At 39.4% G+C, this 23,061-nt stretch overlaps 2 protein-coding genes across 17 annotated transcripts in view; one reads left to right on the forward strand and one right to left on the reverse strand.

Annotated features, from left to right (window-relative positions):
* Positions 1–7,152, forward strand: part of LOC109980984 (membrane-associated guanylate kinase, WW and PDZ domain-containing protein 1) — an 87,279-nt gene extending 80,127 nt beyond the window's left edge. For 13 of the 16 annotated variants that reach the window (XM_029276556.2, XM_065961645.1, XM_020629581.3 and 10 more), the window contains 5 exons: positions 834–921; positions 1,033–1,093; positions 1,952–2,095; positions 2,247–2,385; positions 3,943–7,152. In XM_029276556.2, coding sequence (XP_029132389.1) covers positions 834–921; positions 1,033–1,093; positions 1,952–2,095; positions 2,247–2,385; positions 3,943–5,045 — 1,535 coding nt within the window. In that variant the 3' untranslated portion in view covers positions 5,046–7,152. Of the gene's footprint in view, positions 1–833; positions 922–1,032; positions 1,094–1,951; positions 2,096–2,246; positions 2,386–3,017; positions 3,110–3,942 lie in introns of all 16 variants that reach the window. The other 3 variants (XM_065961644.1, XM_065961646.1, XM_020629586.3) reach the window with 1 other exon arrangement.
* A 1,747-nt stretch (positions 7,153–8,899) lies between these two features.
* LOC109980930 (rhodopsin) lies at positions 8,900–10,382 on the reverse strand. The gene has a single exon (XM_020629505.2). The coding sequence runs from the start codon at positions 10,304–10,306 to the stop codon at positions 9,248–9,250; it is 1,059 nt and encodes a 352-aa protein (XP_020485161.2). The 5' UTR covers positions 10,307–10,382; the 3' UTR covers positions 8,900–9,247.
* Between the last annotated feature and the right edge of the window lie 12,679 nt (positions 10,383–23,061).

Raw genomic sequence — 23,061 nt, forward strand, 5'->3', positions numbered from 1 at the left:
CAGATGAAAAAACACTGCTCACAAATCAAGCACTTCCATTCGGTTTTAATCTCCTCGGCTTAGCTAAGGGAAGGAAATGAAAGTGCTTTATGTTGCTGCACCAGCAGTTTGCAACCTAAAGCCTCAAATGTTGGGTAAAAGATGTCAAGCTCTGTAACAAGGGTGCTTGCTACCGGCTTAGCTACAGGTCCACCAACAAAAACACTGAGCAAACTACCACTCTGATGCCCTCCATAGAGACAGCACGGCTGCCTAAATTAAGACTGGATGTGGAAGGAAACCTCCACACATCCACTAACTCATGAGTTTGTTTGTGATCATGCCAGTTGCAAGGCAAAAAAAACATGAACCTGCCCTGTTGTGTTCCACCCTTTTCGGATTTTAAATAATATGGGTATTTGTGGGTATGAAAAGTTGCTCACCTCAATAAGATGAAGAGGTGGCCTTGAGGAAGTCAAACTTGAGTCAGGCTGATGATCTTGCGTGCATTAGACATGCTGCAGTATTCTTGTTAGTGAAACCAAAGAAGGGCAAGAAGACAGTTGTTTTCTTTGCCTTCCAGAAAAGCAGATAAAAAAAAACTGATGCAAGCCACCAGTTTTTTTCTTCTTTACTGCTGTTTTTTTCATTCGTGCAGTTGGGGCCGGTGTTGTGTATGATCAAATGGCAAATGACAACATCACAGGCAGTTAGCATCAGGTTGAATAGTGTAGCCTGTGGGCGGTATAGTGGACTCTTCTGGACAGTAACATTTTGTTCTCTGCAGAGGCAATTGATGTTTTTTTGTTTTGTTGAGTCTTTTTCGAATTATTATTTTTGTTTCGTTTTTCCAGAATCTTCCAATGCTTCTCTGCTAACCAATGCTGAGAAGATAGCTACCATCACCACCACTCACACACCTCAACAGACCACAGAGTCCCGGTATGTGATAATGCATCTTTGTATAAAAACACATCAATACTAATGTCTTTATAGAACTTATTCTTTTATGCAGCACAATGTGAATTCATATGGTTCTTTGTTTTTTTAAAGGAATAACTCAAAGTCGAAAGGAGCTCCTCCTCCTCCACCCACACAAAGTCAGACGTCACAGGTAAGAATAGTAGTTTTCACTTCATAGTAAATGACCATCTCGGTTTGACATGAGATTTCATCTAATAGTCACACAACATAACAGATTAGTAGAACACCAGAGTAAATGTACTTCAAAGAGAATAAAGATTGAAATCCATAGGGGAGTTGGGCCATATTTCAGAGAAAAAATATATTTTATAAAACTTAAAATACTATTAGACATCAGTTAAATTAAGCATTAAACCATTTCCTAGCTAACATTATGGTTGCTAGGATGTTTGTTCCATGCTAACATTAGAGAAAGACACCTTGTTTCTGTATCAGGTAACATTGCCAACCAGTGATATTAGTTTTTAGTCTCGTCCTAGCTAATAGAAATTGTTTCTTGTGAAGCTTTTTGGCTTACTTATTCAATAGACGTGTCTATTGTTTAGTTGAATTAATTCCCATAAAACCCCATTTGAATTTACCTCCAACTTTTATACAGAAGTTCTACAGTAGCTCTGAAATGCTGAAAGTGTTTTTTTTGGTGATGAATAAAGTTTTTGTTCTGTAACTGTCAGAAAATGAAGTGATTTTGCAAGATACAATTTTTCTGTTTGGAAAGAGCTTTTGATGAGTAAGGTAGGTTTGGGTCCAGCCCTTGGGATGCCCTTGCTTAGTGATCTGCATCCTCCTCACAGGCTCCTGTAGCATTAATTATTCATGCATTGTAGAGTATTATACTGCCATTGACATTTTGTGAGTTTGCGAGACATGGCTTGATTAGCCCTGAAGTTTGGACTCACCTATTGACACCATTGAGGACCATGGATTAGTCACTCCTTCCCTCTGGTATTTCTGTAACTTTCCTCTTGTTTCCTTTTTGGTTTCATAGGATGCCGAGTTCTACTCTGTGGACCTGGAGCGGGACAGCAAAGGGTTTGGCTTTAGTCTGAGAGGAGGACGGGAGTACAACATGGACCTATATGTGTTAAGACTAGCGGAGGATGGGGCTGCGGTCAGAAATGGAAAGATGAGGGTATGATCCTTTTAAAGCTGAATTTCCATATACATGGTTTATATTTCTCCTGTTTTGTTCTGCTACACATCTTTGTACTCTAAAAATCCTTGTTGTGAATATTAAATAAAATGCTACCACCATTTACAATTTATGTGCTCCTTGTTTTTAGGTTGGAGATGAGATTCTGGAGATTAATGGCGAGAGCACAAAGAACATGAAGCATTCACGTGCCATCGAACTGATCAAGAATGGTGGTCGGAGGGCGCGGCTCGTACTCAAACGGGGAGATGGATCTGTACCTGAATATGGTAGGTTAACATGATGCAAGGTTTTTCTCCTTTTCCTGTTAATAACATTGCTAATGCCAGCTTTCTTGTTATTATTGCTGCAGCAGTAAACACAGCCAACGAGAAAAAAAAAGCATCTTATCTGCTTAACGCAGAGCAGGGACATTTTTATGATTGATTTTTAGGAATTTATCACAATAAATGTAGTGCAGAAATACACTTTTTGATCCATGACTTAAAAGCAACCTGTCATAGCTTCACAAATGGATCTGAGTAGAATTGTTTGCCACAAAAGCCTTTTCATTTTCACAAAGTATCTGTAGCACCGAGGTTTTACAGCTTGAATAATATTTCTTCCAAGCTGTAAGCTCTGCTGATGGATGATGCCTCGCACAGTCAAATTGTTGTATTTCTCAGTATTGTTCTCCGGTTTTTTCAAGTTTAATCTTCTGACACCTTCTCCCCTTCTGAGGTGTTGTTTTGGTGCTGCTTGAAATAAAAAATAAAAAACGATCAAATTGAAATCCTTCTTTCGCTCTATTGAGATGCAGTGTAAAACAGCCTCTTGTCTGTTTTATTTGTTTTCTTCTCTCTTTTCCTTCTTCTTTCTCTCTAATTGTCTCTTGTTGCTGGGCTCTTCCTCCTCTCTCCAGCGATGATGGCTCCTCATCTCGCTGTTGGTACTATGAGGAATGACAAGATGGGAGAGCCCTGTTTCTACCTAATGGGCCAAAATCAGACCACGGTTTGTAGCCAAAAGTCTGTCCCAATCCACGCTCCCTCTCATATTTTCCTTTCAATTTTATCCACCTTTCCTTTCAGCTCATCCCTACCTGAATCCTGTTTTGTTTGTGTTATTGCACAGGTGTGTGTACATAGTGTGCATGCTTAATGTCTTGTCATGCCTGAATTCAATTATTGAATTTAACTTCTGTGAAACTGTACACATGCAAACCTTCCCCTTCCACCAGCTTCACACCAGATATTCTTATTGGGATCTGTTTAATGCCTTTGCTTATCACATACTGCTGCCATAGCAACCTGTCTCTTATTTGGCAGACCAGCAGAAAAAAACACTTTATTTTATTTTATTCATTTATTATTAATTTTGCTTTTGGCTTGTTTCTTCCAATGATGCACATTGAGCTGTTCACCATTTTGTTCTGAATGATTTCCTAGGTCTTCTGTGCTGTGACGTTGGTAACCCCTGCCCTAAACACGCCAATGTGTTGTACCTGCTGTTGTTGCTGACATTACCTTGTGTCTCAACCCACAGCCCCATAGAGAAAAGACGTTGAAGTGTTCATTCACTTCAATGCATTATTGTGATAGGTTTTTTTAACATGATAAGCCTGATTGGTTTCGGGACATACTAGCATATAAAAGGGCTGTTGTATGCATGGTTTCCATAAATCTCTGCATTGACTTTCTGTCATGTCAATGCAAGAGCTCACATGACAAGAAAAGTCATGTCTGCTTAACACAGTAAATGGCATGTCACTGATGTCAAAGTATTCATCAACTCACTTCTTGGTAAGGTGTGTCAACAAGCTTCTCCTCCTTTCTCCCATTCTGCAGACGGCAGCAGTGACGGGAACCCTTCCACACCCGGGGCACAAAACACTCCGGAAGTGAGAACGCTGCCACCAAACAGCAGATATCACACCTCATTGGAGTCCAGTTATCCACCAGACCTTCACAAACCATCACGCCAGGAGGAGGCTGTGCGTGGCCGAGACGGGGACAGGAACAGGGACAGGGCTGGGTCAGAGCAAATGGACTACCAAGGCCGGCAATTTAACCCCCACCATCATCACACCTGGAATAACAATCATAGTCAAAGTACCCCCAGTCAGCAGTCTCCAGAGACCAACAGCAGCAGTGGCAACAAGAAGAGCCGAGGCCGCAAAGTAAAGAAGTCAGAGTCCGAGAGTGGCATTTCTAAACTCCTTAAGACTCTGAGGAAAGACAGCTCGGGGAAAAAGGCTGCAGCTGCTGAGAAGCAGAGAGGGCGAGAACTCTCAGGCAGCAGTTCCACTTTGGACGGGAGGTCTCGTCAGCAGCGCCGTGGCTCTCTTGACCGCTCACCTACCCGCAAGCGTGCCTCATCTCCTGACCGTCGTCGGGCCAAATCGATGGACCGCAGGGCAGAGCGTGCCCAACGGGATCGCACACCTGAAAGGGAGCACGATGATGGAGGGTTCCTTGCAGTCACCCCTGAGCGCAAGTTCTACGATCGGAGGCTCTTCAAGGACTCACAGATGGCTGGGCTAGTCAGGGAGGCTTCAACCCCTGAGCGCGCCGCCAACAACAACGGGGATTCCCTCTCTCTTTCCAGGGGCCGTACATATGAAAGAGCCACAAAGAACGGCAACCTCTTTAGAGACTCTTCTTCAGAGAGGAGGGAAGAGGGATATCAGATGAACGGGACGCCGGAAAGACGATACAGAATGGAGCGGGACTCTTCCCCTGACAGCAACTACAGCCGGGACGAGCTGAACTATGCAGCAGCACCCAGACTGAAGGACTACTACAGCATGATGAAGAACAATGCTGCACACAACAACGCTGCCTACAACAACACAGGCCATAACAATAACGCTGTCGGCCACAGCCCGAACCAGCTCCCTGAGCCCAAGAGACGGCTGTACAAAGAAAGCCCCAAAGACCTCAGCATCTAGAGCAGAGCCGAGATCCCCCTAGCCACTCTCTCCTCTATCTGTGCAAACTATGTACCATACACTGGAATTGGACTTCTGAGGACAAGAACTCTTGTGCTTTATTTGGTCGACTGGTTTTTTTAATTGATTTGATTGACTTAACTACTTGTGATCCCATCCAGAGATTCATAAAACAGCAGGAACACAATCCTTCTATCAGTTCACACTGGTTGTTTTGTCTAGTTATTTTGAACATAACAGAAGTTGTTGTACGATAGTAAAGTTATTGTATGTGCCTGCATATCAAATCAGTGATATTGCTTTTTCTAGGCATTGCTGAATCTAAATATTTGTTCCCTCAGAGGTAAAAACATTCTTCCAGTTGTGGTGACTTCTTACTACTAAGCTTGTTTTCAACTCGTTTTTAGATGTCTTTTCCATTCCTCAATTGCTTTACTGAACAAACTATAGCACAAGACACTGATGGTTCACAAGAACTGTGAAAGTCCTGTTGGACTTGAGAGGCAAAAATCTAAATTTAAGATCTGATGGTAAAAGAAGAGTGATAATTATATAAATAATATATGGCTTTGTTGCATTTCCTCTCTATTTATTTTGAATTTGGCACATATCTTGAACAAGCTTTGTTAAATCTTTGAGGACCAAGGCTGAAGTGCACACTGTACCTAGGAAAGCATGCTGTGCCCTTACTTGTTTTGCAGCGTGGAAATGTGTGGCAGCTGAATCTCCTTTGAATGAAATACACCCACAAAAAGACGGAATCAGTCAACTGATGTGCAAAATTGGGAGTAGTGTTGTTAGATTCTCACTCGGAGAAGGATTGTAAAAATAGCTTTAATACTGTGGATCTTTTGTTCCTCAGTGTTTGCTGGTGTAGCATGTAAGGAACCTGACTCAGAGACAATAGCCTGTAGGCTATAGGTAGATTCTCTGCTGAGGGAAATTGATGGTTATCTAAATTTGTCTTCATTATGCCAGCTTAAAGCTGCCATAAAATTTGACTTATCGGATATGCCAAAAAGAGGAAATACAAACAAATGTGTAAATTATCCCTGTGCAAGTTGCATGTATAAGTTGAAGTGTAGTTTAACCACTTAATCTGTTGGAGTCTGCGCAAAGGTTATCAATAAGGCACATGCACTGTAACCCCACAGTAACTGTTGGCCATGTCCTCATGGGGATGATACACAAATTTGCGCACCAAACACCTCCTGGGTCCTGACACAAATAAGTGATGTGGTTTGTTGTGTTGGTAACATACGGCGAGTCCCGTTACAGGAGACGACCAATCTGCCATGCTGAGCCATGCTGTCACGCCACTGGAGTCTGACTGCTGCTTTATAATGTGTTTTGTGTGTATTCTCTGTTTTATGTTTCATTAGAGAACTTAAAATATATTGGATAATCCACAACAAATGCATTGTTTGATCACTGTCGTTGCCATGGTACTGTATTAACAAAAAAAGAAGAAAAGAAACACATTTAAGAACTTAATCTGTTGGCTATAACCTGTAAAGATTTTTTCCAATGTAACTATTAGGAACCTGTCAAGGATTAAAATGTTGCCTTTTTCTTGTACAAAAGAGAAATTTATGAAAACCTCAGCTGTGAGGAATGTGATATTGTGTTTATATCTCTGAAATGGACCTGATGATTTATGAGAAATATGTTGATTTACTCTGGGTCAGGTATGTAAAGACATTTTAAAAATGAAAGACTGTATTTGGTCAATCAAAAACTGTTTGATGGTTTGAATCTCTTGATGGTTAGCCTGCCTTTGTATTATAAAGCACTTGTATGCAGTCTGTGTTCTTCAAGCATTAGTTCTTGCAATGTGCTCTGGACATAATGCTGTCTCTGTGTTGATAAAAGCAGTACATGTATATGGGCCAATCTTTTTTTATAAAACTATGCATATATAAATACTACATTGTTCATAGCTTTATTTGACCCATGAAGCTATACATAACATTAGTCTAAGTACAAGTAGATGTGGACTTATCCAGCTTCTTTCCTTGAGATGGATTACAATGTATATGTAGCTATCAAAAGAAGTCTGTGAATGCTATTTTTATTATCAAATAAAGTTTTCCATACAAATTCAAAAGGATTTCATATTTCTGCACAGCCTTTTTTCAGTTAAGTCTCCGGAGAGGCTTTCGAGTTTGTACGCTTCTTTTGATCAAATCACTCTGGCGTGTCAGTCGTGATCATACTTTGCAGCTACAGTGACTTCACTTTATTTGAAGTTTGACACTGATGGAATTTTACTATTTTTAACAGAGATTTCACATTGGTTAACACTCTTAAAATCCATGTCAGTTACATGTAGAAAAAATTATGCATGTCACCTGCATGAGCTCTAAATGTATCGGCTTCCTTTTCTACCTAGAAATGCATTTCATCGTATTCACACAACACATCCCAGTGCAGTAACAGAATAAGGTTTAACATGTAGTCATACTAACTGCACACGCTGAAATAATGGAGCAATTAAGTCTTTTGTTTACATTTCATGAAAGACACAATTCTTAAGTATAAGTTGAGAAATGAATTGAGATGTACGGAACTGGGTGAAGACTTTATTTTTATTTTTGTCGTATTCACAGAAAGCTAAATGATATGTTGTTTTTTTAAAGAAAAATCTGAAGTTTGACATCCTTTCAGTGTTTTTCACATATATCTTCATTCAAATTTCATTATTAAAGAGTATGAATATGTGAGCCCAGTAATTAAGCTTTCCTGTGCTTGCGCCATATTAACCCAGCCAGCAAGTGATAGCTATTTATTTCCCTTAAGCTCTCTGCTTGAGCTTTACATGGGACTGTTCAGTCAGAAGCTCTATTCCACTGATAGTCTATGCATAATCGTCGGGAGAGATTTTGAGGTATATGATTTTTCTCCAGTGTGTTGAGCTTCCAAAATAACACGTTATCAACCGAGTTTCTGCCATTTATTAGACTTGAGTTTGATCACAATAAAGTCTGGGGACTTTTGTGGATATTAACCTGGTTAAAAGGGGATTTCTCCTGATTGATTTATTACCCCATCGTTATATGCTATATGATATTAATTCCTCCGTTAGGACAGCAGTAGTCCCTACAGAGTAGGAGTATTGCTGAATTGGCATGTCTTTAAAGAAATTCCTTTATCTAAATGTTCTTTCATTTGATGTTATCATGAAAGCTGGAAATAAGTTTTTGTTCAGTTACAGACTGTTTTAAAAACTTCAATTATAAGTGAAATAGACAACATGCTATAAAACGCAGAAGTTGCTGCATAGATGCTCAAAATTTTGGACAAAAGATGAAATGTTACGGATTCTTCCTTCAACAGCTTCTTAATTTAAAGGTCCACTGACTTGTGGGTGATATGAGTGCAGTGAAGAACACAAGTACCTGTTCTCGTTCTACGGCCTTATCATCAAGGTGTCTCTTTGTAATAATAATTCTTGTTATCCAGTTAGTCTTTCTCTGTCCTAATCTTTAATTAATGTGATTAATATTCGTCATCAGATAAAGTTAGTGTTGATGAGTGTATTCATCCCTGATGAGTAATATCCTAATCCCCTTGGAAGGCCAGGTTCAAAATCCAAGGTGACCTGTGATTGAAATGTGATTACCGCAGCAATACAGATGCCTCTACAAAAGGTCAGACACTTTTTAAAGTTTTTGTATTGCTGTTAGATTTTATGGCATCAGCTTCTGGTAACTTAAATAATGGCTCAAGTAGAAATTGACTCAAGACATGCATGTATTCTGAACAGGTCACTCAATTTTATTCATTTGATTTAATAAACTACAGTCGTATGAACTTTGCCAACCAAATTGTAAGTAAAAAATAAACAGGATGAGTCATTTGCAAAGTGCGTTTTATTTTACATAGCCTTGATTACATGCCTCTAAATTCAAAAATAAGCCAGTATCATAAATTATCCAACTGTGTAGGATTAACATGTCTTTCCCTTTGCTCTCAGTAAAAGAAACATCTTATGGAAAGATAAGTTGGATATCCAGTACAAACAGAAAAAACTCTGTAATGGGATGAATTTTTCTGCAACTGTCTTTAGGTTGAACCAGCTTGTTGGTAAAAGTACAAAAAGGAAGTTAATTCTGTAAACATTAGCCTTCAGTCGTTTCCCTGAGGAGCAGAAGTCTTCTTCTTGGATAGTGGATGATGTTCGTCTGTGTTGATGGCCCCTTTTATGCAGGAGATACTGAGCTTGAGGAGGCAGAGGATGCCTCGGTCTTGGTAGTAGATGCTCCCTCCTCCTCCTCGAATGGGTTCTTTCCGCAGCACAAGGTGGTGATCATGCAGTTGCGGAACTGCTTGTTCATGCAGATGTAGATCATTGGGTTGTAGATGGAAGAACTCTTGGCAAAGAAGCTTGGAATGGTCATGAAGACTGGTCCAAACTCAGAGCCTTGATGTGTGAAGATCCACCAGGCCACACTAGCATAGGGCACCCAACATACCAAGAAGGCGATGACCATGATGACGACCATGCGGGTGACTTCCCTCTCTGCCCTCTGGGTGGTCTCAGACTCCTGCTGGGCAGCAGCAGCCTCCTTGACAGCGCAGAGCAAGCGGCCATAGCAGAAGAACACAATGATCATGGGAATGATGAAGTGGCAGGTGAACATGTAGACAACAAAGGATTCATTGTTAAAACCCTCTGCACGTGTGTAGTAGTCCACTCCACATGAGCACTGCATGCCCTCAGGAATGTAACGGGACCAGCCGACCAGAGGAGGCACAGCGCAAGCACTGGCCATAAACCATGTGCAGGCTAAACCCATGATTGCATGGTTCTCCCCAAAGCGGAAGTTGCTGATGGGCTTGCAGACAACCACCCACCTTTCAATAGCCAGAATAACCAGAGACCAGAGTCCTATCTCACCACCGAGCGTAGCAAAGAATCCTTCAACGTTGCAGCCAAGCCGTCCAAGGACAAAGTAACCATGCATAGAGGTGTACATCGTTGTGGTGAATCCTCCAAACACCATGAAGAGGTTAGCCACAGCAAGGTTCAACAGGATGTAGTTTAGAGGGGTTCGCAGCTTCTTGTGTTCGAGAGTGACGTACAGCGTGAGGAAGTTGATGGGGAAGCCGAGAAGGATTAGCAGGAACATGTAGGCGCCCAGGGCAGCATAGGCTGCTGGGTTGACAAGATAGTACTGAGGGTATTCATATGGACTCCGGACAATGCCAGTAGTGTTTAGCATAGGGACATAGAAGAAAGGTCCCTCCGTGCCGTTCATGTTTGCGGCTTGTGGTTGCGATCAGCCCTTCGGAGGTGTTTCTTCTGGCTCTTCAGGACAGTTATGTAGTGGAACATTGCAACAAATGGACCTGGTTGCTTTTAAAGGCACACCTTGGATTATCACTTTCCAAATCCGTCAGCACAAAGTGATTTAGGCCACAGTTAATAACTAATCCAGCCACCACTGCAAACATAACTGAACACTCATCAAGATATTAAGGTTACACCTGTTCATGCTATTATGAAGCTAACTGCTTATTTTAGAGCTTGATTACAATCTAGACTTATGTAAGTGACTTGTTTCTTGTGTGTGCACTGATTTTGAAAGATTTTATAAAGTGACTCTTGATGTACGTACATTTTTTCATTTCTTAAAGTTGTGTGACTTTTTCCGGAGTGCTCCTAATTCCATAAGAACCTTGACAGTTGAGGGAGTTCTAGCTCTTGATTTGTTCATGTATGTTTATTTCAACAATAATTTTAAGCCGTTATAGCTATGTGATGAACTGGGGAACTTGACTGGTTTAAAGGTGTCTCTCTTGATCAACTTGGAGATTTTCAAGTCTCCCTGATCTGAAGAGAATTCATAAAGCAATTTCTTTCATGACTTCTAATTTCAATCGAACAATCTAATCTTAGGTATATACAGTAATATTTGGCTTAGGCTATGGCTATCACTACTTGGTAAGGGTAGTCACAAGTCACAGCCACAGGTATGCATTTTATACAAAAAGCAGAAGTCAATCTACAAGACTACAGTTCACCCTCCACGCCAAAGCACAATATGCAAGAATTTGCCAAAGGACAAATAACTCTCTGGTGGGGCTACAGTTACAAAAATGATTTTCTTTATGAATCAATTTATATTAAGTGTAAGACAGAATATTTCAAGAAAAAAATACAAACAAATGCAGAATAATATCTTCAATTGCTTGTTTTGTCCAAACGCCAATCCAAACCAAGTATTGATCATTTTATGTCATGGTCAGCAGCAAGTATTATTATAATACCAAACAATGGCTCATGGAATCTTAAAGTCAAAACATTATCCTAGATCCATTATCCTATTTATTTCTTATCGATGTCAAAACATAAAGTCAGGAAAGAGAGATAATATATTTAAATTCAAATGATTGAGGCAGCTCTAAAAAAAAAAACACCCTTTGTTTGACCACAAAACATTTTTCAAGACGACTGAAAAGCTCATAAATTTCCAAAAGTTCATTCATGAGTCTTAGATTTACTTACAGTAAGTGTTTGATTTTCTGTACTATAGTGGACCTAGAGCAGAGGCAGTGGTCTTGCTGAGTGGTGAACCATTTTAGCTGTTGGTAAAGAGCTCAGCACTTTCCTAATGGGTGTTGTATTAAAGAGATTTGGAGCTTATGGATGTTACTCTCACAGGCCTGTAATGGATTTAATGTCGCAGAGGGTCATTCTCGCTCAACAGGGCATTGCTGTCTTTAGATGTGACACCTTATTTTATTTACTCTTCTTTAATATTTATGTCTTTATCTATGGATGTATGGCAGTTCAGCCCAACAAAACAATATAGGCTTTGACAAGCATCCAATTAGAATACTTTGTCTGTATGCAACTGGAACTCATTGAGAGCCCATTAGTCAGCCGTTTTGTTACTGTTTACATCAGAAGCCAGTTGTTAATAAAAACAAATGAGCTAAAATTCTGTTTTTCATCCGGACACTCAATTAGCAGGACACTACAGCAGGGATTTGGCAGATAGTTATGAGGACCAGTCATTGCTTTGTGTTTGGTGTTTTATTAGTGACATATTAAAACACTGTCTTGGGCAGTCACAGACTCCAGTTGTCTTAGGGCATTAGGTACTTCCCTGAAGGCAGACTGTTTGGGGTTTTATTGCCTCTGTAGTGAAACCCAAAGAACTTGTTTATGACAAAGAGAATGTGTTGAATATATGTAAACAAGTTGAACTTCATGGTTTCAGAAGTGGTTAGCATTGGCAGTCATGTTGGTGGACAAAGAACAACAAAAATATTTTTGCACTTTTTATGGATCAGTGCCTGACATTAAGATCTTAAAAAGAGCTGCAACTAAACATTTTGTTTATTAACAACCAATCTGTTGACTATTTTCTTTGTATGATGTATTTCTTATTTGTCCAATGAAAAAGCAGGCCACAGTTTATTATACCCTTTCATCTTTCTAGAGCCAAATATAACATCTTTAAAAAAACAAGCTACAGCACATACACTTTAATGTATGACAAGGAACGCAGACATCTCTCGCATTGATTGGAGCCATATTGTTTTTTGAAAATTTCCTTTACAAAAATGACTTCAATGATAGTTCATGTATGGTACAAAATGCCTTTCAGAATAAAGTTCATTGTAGTTAAATTAAATTGTTCAGCATTGTCATGCTACAGAAAAGGATTAGGGCAACTGAAATGTTTTTAGTTCTGACTTTTTTCTCAGAATTCTCAGTTCTTAGTTTTATGTCAGAACTAAATAAAAAATGTTTTCCCAGTGCCTCTATCCTCAGCTGGTCATAGAACTTCATAAATATTTTCCCAGTTAGTAATACTTTCCTATTTCCCTACTACAGAGACAGCCTGTCTACATTTTGAATTGGATAAACAAGAATTTCTCTGCTTTCTGGGTAAACATTGCTCTCTGGTGGAGAATAAATGACACTGAGCGGTGACTAAATTCCGATCTCACCTTGTCATGAAATGAGCTCTCTTAATAAAATCACTATTGCTATAATAAATGCATCCATATTGTTAGTATTGTAGACTAGAACTCAGACTGAAAGTTTGTCACATAATTCTCTCATGGTGACAAAAAACACATCATCTTAAATTCTAAATCCTGTCTCAAGTGTAAAGTTTAGAGCTGCAACACCCTGATGATTCATTTTCTTGAACACATGCCATCTCAGTCTGGTGTTAAGTGAAAGTAAATGATATCTTGGAGAGACATTGGTGTACAAGTGTTCTAGTATAATACATCAAAACTCTGCAATATACTGAATTTTAAACTATAGCCGTCAAAAAGCTACGCAGAAATACAAGACAAGACAGAAAGAGCTACAATCTGAACAGCAGATATTCATCCACATGCTGTACAGGATTTATAGATCCTGGAGGAGATCAGCACACACCTGATGCTAAGCTGCTAAATCTCTCGTCTCTGTTCAGGAAGAGCCAGAGAGGGGTTTTGCTGCCCTCTTCAGGAGGTAAAAATAAGTACAATTAAAAGACAAATCAATGTGTATACTTCAGTTGCTACCAAAAGAAAATCAAATTCTGTTATGGCGATTTAGAATTCTTCTTTATTGTTATTTGATTTATTTTTTCAGCATAGTTTTTAGCCTCTTATGCTCTATTTTTTTATATTTCTATCTACTGCTTGTTCATGCTTTTATTCTTTTACACCTCAGGGGGAAATACATTATGAACAAGGAGATTAACACATCCCTAAAAACCTTGGTAGAATGGGATCCCTTTCTATAGAAGCAGTACTAGTTCTAGGGGAGTGGTAAGGGGGCCCTTATGTCATTTCAGAAGAGTTGGTAACAGATTCCAGGAAGAGACATTTCTCATATGGTTCTTAGTCTTAACTTTGTTGTTACTCTCTTTATGTTGCTCATTGATGTAAAAAAAAATTCTTGCAATAGGTGTGCCTCTGTTATGAGTTAAACTGGCTTATTTCCATTGTTTCGCTGAGAATGGTTAGTACAGTATCTAAAAAGTATCCTCTTAGTGGGTGCCTCAGATAAGATCCCTACACTGAATAATACACGTGGATTTAGCCCTATTCTTATGAATAGTGTATGGCTTTATCTGCAAAGTGAACAGCTCAGGAGATGTACTGCCTGCAGGTGTGTAAAGAAGACACGATCTTGAAGAAACATTGTTCAAATTCTATTTAAAAAAAAAAAAAACCCCATAAAGACCCAGCATGAGATTTTATGAATCACACAAGCAGGTAATATATCACTCCAACACTTGTTCTTCCTCGTGTGTTTCATTCTTAAGATTTGAGCTTTAAAATGATTAAGTCTTTCTCTGCAGGACACTGTGGGGGCTACGAGCAGCTCCTTCAGCAGCAGACTGAGACATCCAACCTGCAAGAAGGAGCGCTACCACAGGTCATTCATCCAAACTGCAGTCAGACTCTTTAAAAGCTATCACCACCTTGTAACTTACAATACCTCTTATGCATGAGAGTACGTCTATATGCACTTGTATGCGTATGTGATACTACATAACATGAATATGAATCCTTCCATTTACTCCAAACAGTCTGATTAATACCTCATCCGAAGAGAGCAATTTAATCTACTTTATCATGTACCTAGGCCAACTGTAAATAGCTGTGTCTCTGTTGTCTAGTGTGGGTGACCTTTGATCTCTCTATTTGAGCTGTTGTAACAAATAAATTTCTCCCGGTGTGGGATCAATAAAGTTGATCTTGTCTTATAAATAAAACTTGTTCCATAAGCCATAACTTTACTTCCTGACTGGAGCTCTTTCTTTTGCCTATGAAGATGACTGTAGTTTTTAGAGGACAAACGTGTGGGCCGAGTGTGATGCTCTCACTCTGCCCACAGGAACTCTCTTGCTGAGTGACCGGTAGAGAGGAGGGAACACTGTGACCAGGACATGGCACATCGCACACCACCAGCTCCCACATACATTTCACACTGAAGGTTATACATCATCGGGCTGGAAGGGCAAAAATAACCTCAGCTGGTGTCCCGGATGTCAAGGATTATTGAGTTTCACTTTCAAATCAATAAGCTGAAAACAATAGTTGATGCGTTTCCTTTTAGGCTGAATTGAAACAAAGTTATTGTGATTTCCTTCATGGCTGTGACCGTTGGATGATTAATCAGTTGAACATTTTGGTCAGGGAAATGTTGTTTTAGTACATACTTAAGAACATTTTGGAACATTTTGGTGTTTTCTAAAAAAAGAATTTGCACAAATTTTTTTTTATCAAGATATATTTCAAAATAAGATGTGAAAATAATCCAATGGTCCTTTGCTTGTCTGTTGATCATTTTTTCAAAAATCAATTCATCTTTACCAAATATCATGTATTAAGTTAAAAAAGGCAAAGGTGATGTGTCAAATTTCCCACCCACAAAAGGTTAGAATAACAAACTAATTCCACTTATTCCAACATTAATGTGAAAGAAAACATCACATTTTAACTACAACCAGCAATTGTTGGATTTCTCATTGAACACATTCTTTAATTCTCTTACTTAAAATTTTTATCTCTGTGAAATCTTCACCAAAAAAGTAAAACACACGTGGACACATAAGACAAAAAAAAAAACTGATAGCACAAAAGTGAGGCACTTGCAATGCATTTTATTATCTTAACAATTTTGATCATATTTTTGCTTTTTGGAATCTCCTGCATCAGAAAAACTGAGTTAAGATTAAATGATGTCACTATACAGGCATACAGGTGTAAATAAATCAAACTTTAAATGATTCAAAGAAAGGGAGCCATCTCTGGTGCTGCTCATGCTTTGGAGATGTTTACCAGCAGTGGGAGCTGTTAACCTTCACTTTGCTTGCTTGTCATGGCATTGTTCACATTCTGCATTATAACCGCTTCAACAGCAATCGACTGAAGCCATGTTTGCATCCTGTTGCTGAATGAGTCGCACCATTTCAGGCTGGCAGGATTTCAGACTATCAATTCTGACTTTTTTTTTTTAAAGACATTATTCAAGTTCAAGTTTTGTAACAGCGTAGCTTCATTTGAATCCTAATGCATGTCCATGTTTCTTTAACACAATCAATGTGTTATTATAGTGTGGAGGGCAGTCTGTCAGCCCTCTCAGGAGGCAGTCATTTATCTCAGATGGACCGCTCAGACACTCCCCTCTTATGAGGCGGTTATTTGTCTGGAAAGCCTTTTGACCTGTTCAGTCACTCTTAAGTGTAGAGCAGATGAGATCAGAGGTGTTGTCACAGCTTCAATCACTTGAGACCAACAGGAAATTAAATCACACCGCACCAACACCAACTGATTGCATCTGAAAATATCAGGATATGGATCTATTTGTGTAAAGAAATATTGATCCCTCAGGAACAGTCAGTGTTTCCTATAAACAGAGTGAATTGTAAATGGTAAATGTACTTGAGCTTATAGTGCTTCTCTAGTCTTGTGACTACTCAAAGCTCTTTTTACACTGCAGGTCACATGCACCCATTCACACCTGACCACATCCACACACTGATAGCATCGGCTGCTAAGGAAAGGTGTGCTTTACCCCAAACTTCCATCAGATGCATGTGCGTTGCATGTCAGCTCTGCTCTGGTATGCCTGCATGCTCCCTCACTGTCAAGACCAACAGGCTGCGTTTCAGAGCACAGCACAGAGCAGCACCACCGTACAGAAGGTACGAATAACAGTATCAGCCTGAGATACTGCCTAAAACGTGGTAACAGTAATGGTGAGTATCTGATACCTTAACCAATTAGCCCCAAACAAGTCAAACTAGTTTCAGGTAACTCAGCAATTGACACCATCAAACAATAATAGTTTTGTAAAAGAAAAGTAAAAAAGCTCACAAAACGTCAGTAGTCAGTGTTTTTCCAACAACACATATTGCTGGTTTACATTTGTGGATTAAAAGGTCTGGACTAAGGCAGCAATCAAATACATAATGCAAATGAAATGAGCCTGTACTATGATGTTTAAAATACCCTTCATTATTTTGTTATGGGGGCCCTGAGTATGTCCCTCTGCTTAGTTAATAGTGACAGCAAAGTAGTATCTCAGGGCACCAGAGGCCTAGTGGTTAGTTTACATGCCCCATGTACAGAGGCTGTTTAACCCATGAAGCGGGCGGCTCCGGTTCTAATCTGGCCTTTACTGCATGTCACCCCCCCAATCTCTCTCGCCCCGATTTCTGACTCTCTCCACTGTACTATCTCTACACTAAACGCATAAAAAGCCCCAAAATGTTGACACATCTCTCTGTGCTCTTTTTTTCCTTGTCATCTGGTAGCTTTGATATACCTCCCTTTCTCTCCGTCTTTTCATGGTTATATTTAATGTTCATACACACAAACACACACGTAGCATTCTGCCTGTGGTGACGTTTCTCTGACTCCATCTTACCGCCCATTGTTCATGTTTGACAACTGCAAAGAAATTAGCAGTCTTTGGCAAGATTCATTATCTTTCAATCGACTCGTTGCTAAGGTGATGAATCCACGGCGAATAGGATGCTGAAATCCTGTGGAGTGTGTGGAGGGCAATGTCCTCACTCTAACACACACTCACGCACAGATACTGACTATGCGGTAAAAGATGGGCTAAACATCTCCTGGTTTAAGGTGTTCTGAGAAAGAAGCCCCAGATGCTGGTGGCTACACCTCTCATTGTGCACACAAATGTCCTCCTTATCAGCAAACACTCCCAGACACACACACCGACACACGCGTGTACACACTACACCTCCCACGCTCTCATCTGTACACGATCACACAACAACCGCTTCAAAGCCACACATATTCACCAGCCCTCTCTCCACTCCTTTTATCATATCTCATCATTCATATGCTAAACAGCCACACAGATTTTAGGCTTCTAAACTAGAACATGGCAACTGGGAAGGTAAACACATGCTGGCTTTTGTTGAACTGTTGGTTCATAAAGGACAAATGCTGTTCAACCTCACTTTTGCTGTAGTTTTAAAAGGGAAACTTTGTCCTTATTTAACCTGAATCTTTCTAATGTGGTGCTCACCATTTGCCAAACAAGGACCAGAACTGCTGATTACAAGACTCGGAATGAATGATGTGCCAAGATCAGTCCATGCTAAGCAGGGCTGAAAGTGGGCGAAAACTGGTCCAAAGCTGCTAACTACACCTGATTGTTCATCCAAATCCTCCCCGAAATTTGAAGCCAATTCTATCTGGCATTGAATTATCCAAATAGATATCCAAAAATCGAGCACTCAAACTCATATTTGGCCTCTAACTGCCAAACCAAAAGCATCAACAATTTGTCCCATTTTTGAGTCCAATACAATTTCAGTTATTATTTGTGTTCTTAAAATATGACAATTATATATCACTCTATACTTTCTAACACAAAAAAATATTCATCAGATTAAATCAAATGAAAATAAGATTAAGCATTTGATTCATTTTATTTATGATTAGATTGTTATTTAGACAGCATATAGCTGAATTAATAGATAACATCAAGAAAAAAACAACTCACTACTTTATGGTTTGTGATGATATCATAAGATATTTCATATCATAAATGGTTGCATGATGTATTCCTTCAACATTGACATTGATAAGTACAATATTAAAATAACCGGGTTTCAGATGTCAATTAAGGCAAAATGAAACAAACTGGTTAAAAAATTGCAGGTATAAAAGTTAAACTTGCGTCACCAAAAAGTCTGATATAACACACGCAGCCCTTTAATTAAGCATTTAGAAAACTTATTGTAGTGTGTGAGTCAACATGTGAAATACATGTGACATGGCTAAATTCACAAATAATGTCGCCTCAAGGCTAGAGACTGAGTTGAGTTAAGGCAGCGTTGATTTTCCAAAATAAAGTGCTCTCTCTAATTGTACATGCATCAGATGCTCTTCCACAAGGCTGAACCATGAGTGGGAGAAGTTAAATCAGCGCCTACCGAAATAAAGATTGGTTCTATCTGTACAATACTGTGTGTGTCTGGAATAATGTCCTGTATTGTTTGATGAAAAACAGAAATAAAAGTAAAATTGAATTTTTTTCACAACATCATGCAGCCAAATCAGGCAACTTAATACTTCTTCTTCTTACCTATACAGTACTCCGATATTAAACTATCTGATAAACGCATTCGATTGATGATAGTGGCATAGATAAACATGAAAACTCGAAATCACAAATTATTATTCTGATGTTGCTTCGATCCTCTTTCATCCAGTGCTGATTAAAACGCTGCACAAAAAAACAGACACAGGAAAAAGATCCAGCTGTCGGCAGTGATCTGGCAGAGAATGTTTGTAGGTTGACCTGTTTTTAGAATGAATCTGCTTCTAAAAGTAACATGAGAGACAACAATCCAGATATTATTGCAGCTCCTGCAGGGCCTAAGCGTCTTCAAACCACATCATCTTATTTGACTAAAAATAGAGTCTAATATCACAACAGATGCATCTACCACTACCATCGGCCACTGGTGGCTCACTGCGTCCAAATGCACAAAAACAGTTGGACATGTTTTCATTTTAACTCTTTCTATGACTGCACTCTGTGTCTGTCCAACACTGTGCATACAACAGTAGTTGCACATGCAAACTGACTGTTCAAATGCACCAATACAGACACAACAATGCTATTTATTACTTAATGGTTGTGGGTGCCTTGTACCATTGATTACAAATTTTGTTGCCTCAACATGAGAATCAGGGCTCAAAGCACGATGACATCGTTTTGTGTTTAATCAGACATCACAGGTAAAAGGAAAGGCAGGCTTTTTCAAGTGAGGGACATGAATAATATTTAAACACAGAGGAGTGTTTGAAGCTTGTCCAGGCTAATCTGAGTAGTTACATTAATATTCATTAAATGTGTTTTTTTTGTGCCCTTCATGAACACAGGAGTAATCCGTGATGCCACTGTACAAGACATCAACAAGATCGTCTTAACTTCAAAATAAAATGTCTCATTCATGCAAGACGTTAAAATAACTTGGCAGTCTTCATTCTAATTTTACAGCAAAGATAAGTGTTGGGGGACCAGCATGCTCGTGAGTTTTGTAGTCATTAATCATTTGGTTGATAACGTGGCATGAACACTTGAAAGTGGGCGAAGATAAAAACATTTAACCAGGATGTGCATCAGTGGAGCTGCCGCCCCAAATTTGTCAAGTGTGTCTCCAATTTAGAGGAAGTTAAGGGGAGATAGAGTTTCAGACAAGTCAGAGAATTAACACAATTTCCAATTAAGGTTTTCATTTCTTTAATGAGAGGGAGGGACTAGAGCTGAGACCAATCGGCACATGATGGATTGGGCTCCTGAGGGGTGGGACTGAGAATAGTCTGCATAGGCTTTATAGCCCATCTGCTAGGCAACCTGATTTGAATCCCCTAGAAAAGACATACCATTACAATCAGTAGACTAGGGGATACATAGATGTCTTCAAGAAGCCTTTTTTCTGTAGGTGTTTGAACAAATTAAAAGTGTTTTTATTTCCTAAATACCAGCGGTAATGCTAGAAAATAATCAAACCTAACTTTCAGTGTCAAGAGGATGCTCTGCTAACTCACAGTTATATAAAAATCATAACTCTCAAGGCTAGAAAGTCTGACAGCTACATTGAAGGAGCTTCGGCAACAGCCTGAGCGTTGACTGAAGTCTGCTAGTTAGCCAGAGTTTTTCCTGCAGAAGCAGCAGGACCAGAAGGCCTCAGGTTTATCTGTTGGATGACATGGGGGAGGGCTGATAATTGGCATAGAAATCCAGCAGCTTGAAGATTGAGTCTGAGCGAGTGCTACTCATTTGACTTTTATCCACATGTGCAGCTAGGTGAGAAAGCACATGCTGAGGATAAAACTCTTTGCTGTTCAAGTTTATAAAATACTGGACAACGTTATAAAATACATTAACGGAGGTACATCCATGCTCACAACTCTGGGAGGTTGTGACTTATTTTACATTCTCAATTCAATACAATTCATTATAATAGAAAGTGTAACTTTTGCCATGGACCATTTTTTCTTATCAGGGTTTAATAATCTGTATAACACTCTTGTTAACCTTACATAAACATACATTTGTTAGTCAAAACATGGCAGGCTCACACTCACATGCTCCTCTTTCCATTTCTCTTGTATAGATGGATAATCTCTATATTTTAACTTTCATTGATAAACTTTGGTGCTAACAGCAATAACTCATGCGACGCTAAGCATGGCAACAAGAGTGAGAGCTGTCAGATGGGGCCACCTTAGGTAGGATTCCTACTGTCATTAAAAAAGCAGTTGCCTGCCTTGCCAGTTGACAAGCTCTTACTGTTGTTTTTTTCTTTGGCTTTGGTTATATACATTACATATACGCCATCTCTCAGTGATATCTATCCGCAGACCTTTCCTTCTTCTGGTACCCTTTGCATTCAAACTTCAATCTGCCTGCCTTCAAACGCAAATGTGCTTTATGGAACCCCTAATGTATTTACGAGTGGTAGATTAATGTTCAAAGCTGCATCAAAAGAATATAGGTGTACGTGCATCTGTATGTCTTTGTAATGTAAACTCATGTGACTCTATAGTTACAAAGGGAAGCTGCACATTATGCTGTGATGTGCATAATGATTGTGTACAAGTTAAACACTTTAAGACTGCTATCTTAGACAGAATGCATACAATCGTGCACTACACACACATGCACATTTGAACACACAAAATGATGCCAACTCTGTCTCATCCTGCTCAGTTAATGAAAGAGCCCTTATAAAGATAATTCCCCTTAAATTATGTTGCCAAAAATATGACTGCCTATTAGTAATCCCTGAAAGGCTTGGAATAGAGCTGAATAACCCAAATGCAAGCATGATCATCCAGTACTTAGTTACGTAACTGTCAGAGCAGTAAGGTGCTGCTGTCCTTCGCCCTTGCTCTCTTGAATCTTTTGATTATTCTGCAGCACAGTTTAACGTCTGTAATGTCAGATTTGTTTGTTGCTTGTCTAGGAAGCTGCTGGCACAACACCTTCTCTAAGCCTTGTGCTCATCCAGGAGACAGCCCCTCACTGTCATGGCAGATCATGGCCAAACAGTTTGTTCATGTCTGCTGAGCTCAGGATCTTACTGTACCAGCACCAGTCTGCCCAGTTTAATATTCCAGACAACCAACTTATGAGCTCCTGCCACTGAGACAGCCTTGATTCATGTCTTGCTCCAGCGTTACCCTGGCTTTTCAACAAGCTACCAGCGGGTTTTATGTACCACATTCACTGAATCAAAGTCTTCCTGTTTGTTTTGTTCCACCAAATATGAAACAACGTCTGATTCTGAATGGATCATGTGGCTCAAACGTATTTGGCAGAGGAACACAGCGGTCCCTGTGATAAATCAGGAGACATTACAAGAGAATAAACACAGATGATCAATCCCTGTGATCTTTCACTTGTTCTTTTTTCATAGTGCCAATTACCACTCTGCCTATCACATGCATCAGGCATGCAGGCAAGTTTTAGAAATTTATCAGAAATAATTTATCTCCACTTAAGCCATTCCCCATGGCAGCAGCAGTCTGGGCATTAGTGGTAGTACAACGCTTTGATAAAAATAATAAAACATTTAGTCAGCCGCATCACAACTTGTTTTTTCTGTTCTCAATACTAATATTATGATGGGATGGAGAAAAAGAGAGGAATAACATGTCTTTGAAGGAAAAGAGAGGTTGAGACACTTTCTTTGAAACTCACAATACTATGAGAAGAAATAGAAAGTTCTGGAAGAGATTTTGTTTGCAAAAAAAAAAAATCTGCATCCTTAGTATATCCATCTCCCTGATCCTCAGAAATTGCCCTATCTGTGTGGGTGGAGAAAAGTCTCAGAGTGCAGTATTAGCAGTAAAATATGCTGACTGTTGTCATGCACTAAGATAAACAAGCCTGCTAGTAAATGCTTCTAAGGGATAGCATCTGCAGAGAACTGCAGCGATGTGTGTATACCAGACTCTCTCCCTCTATACATATAATGAACATTGTTTTGACATG

The sequence above is a fragment of the Labrus bergylta genome, chromosome 12, assembly GCF_963930695.1.
Source record: "Labrus bergylta chromosome 12, fLabBer1.1, whole genome shotgun sequence".
Classification (NCBI taxonomy): domain Eukaryota; kingdom Metazoa; phylum Chordata; class Actinopteri; order Labriformes; family Labridae; genus Labrus; species Labrus bergylta.

What these genes read in the sequence shown, in the direction of transcription:
- LOC109980930 (XM_020629505.2), bottom strand. Translation starts at nt 10,306, where the DNA reads ATGAACGGCACGGAGGGACCTTTCTTCTATGTCCCTATGCTAAACACT.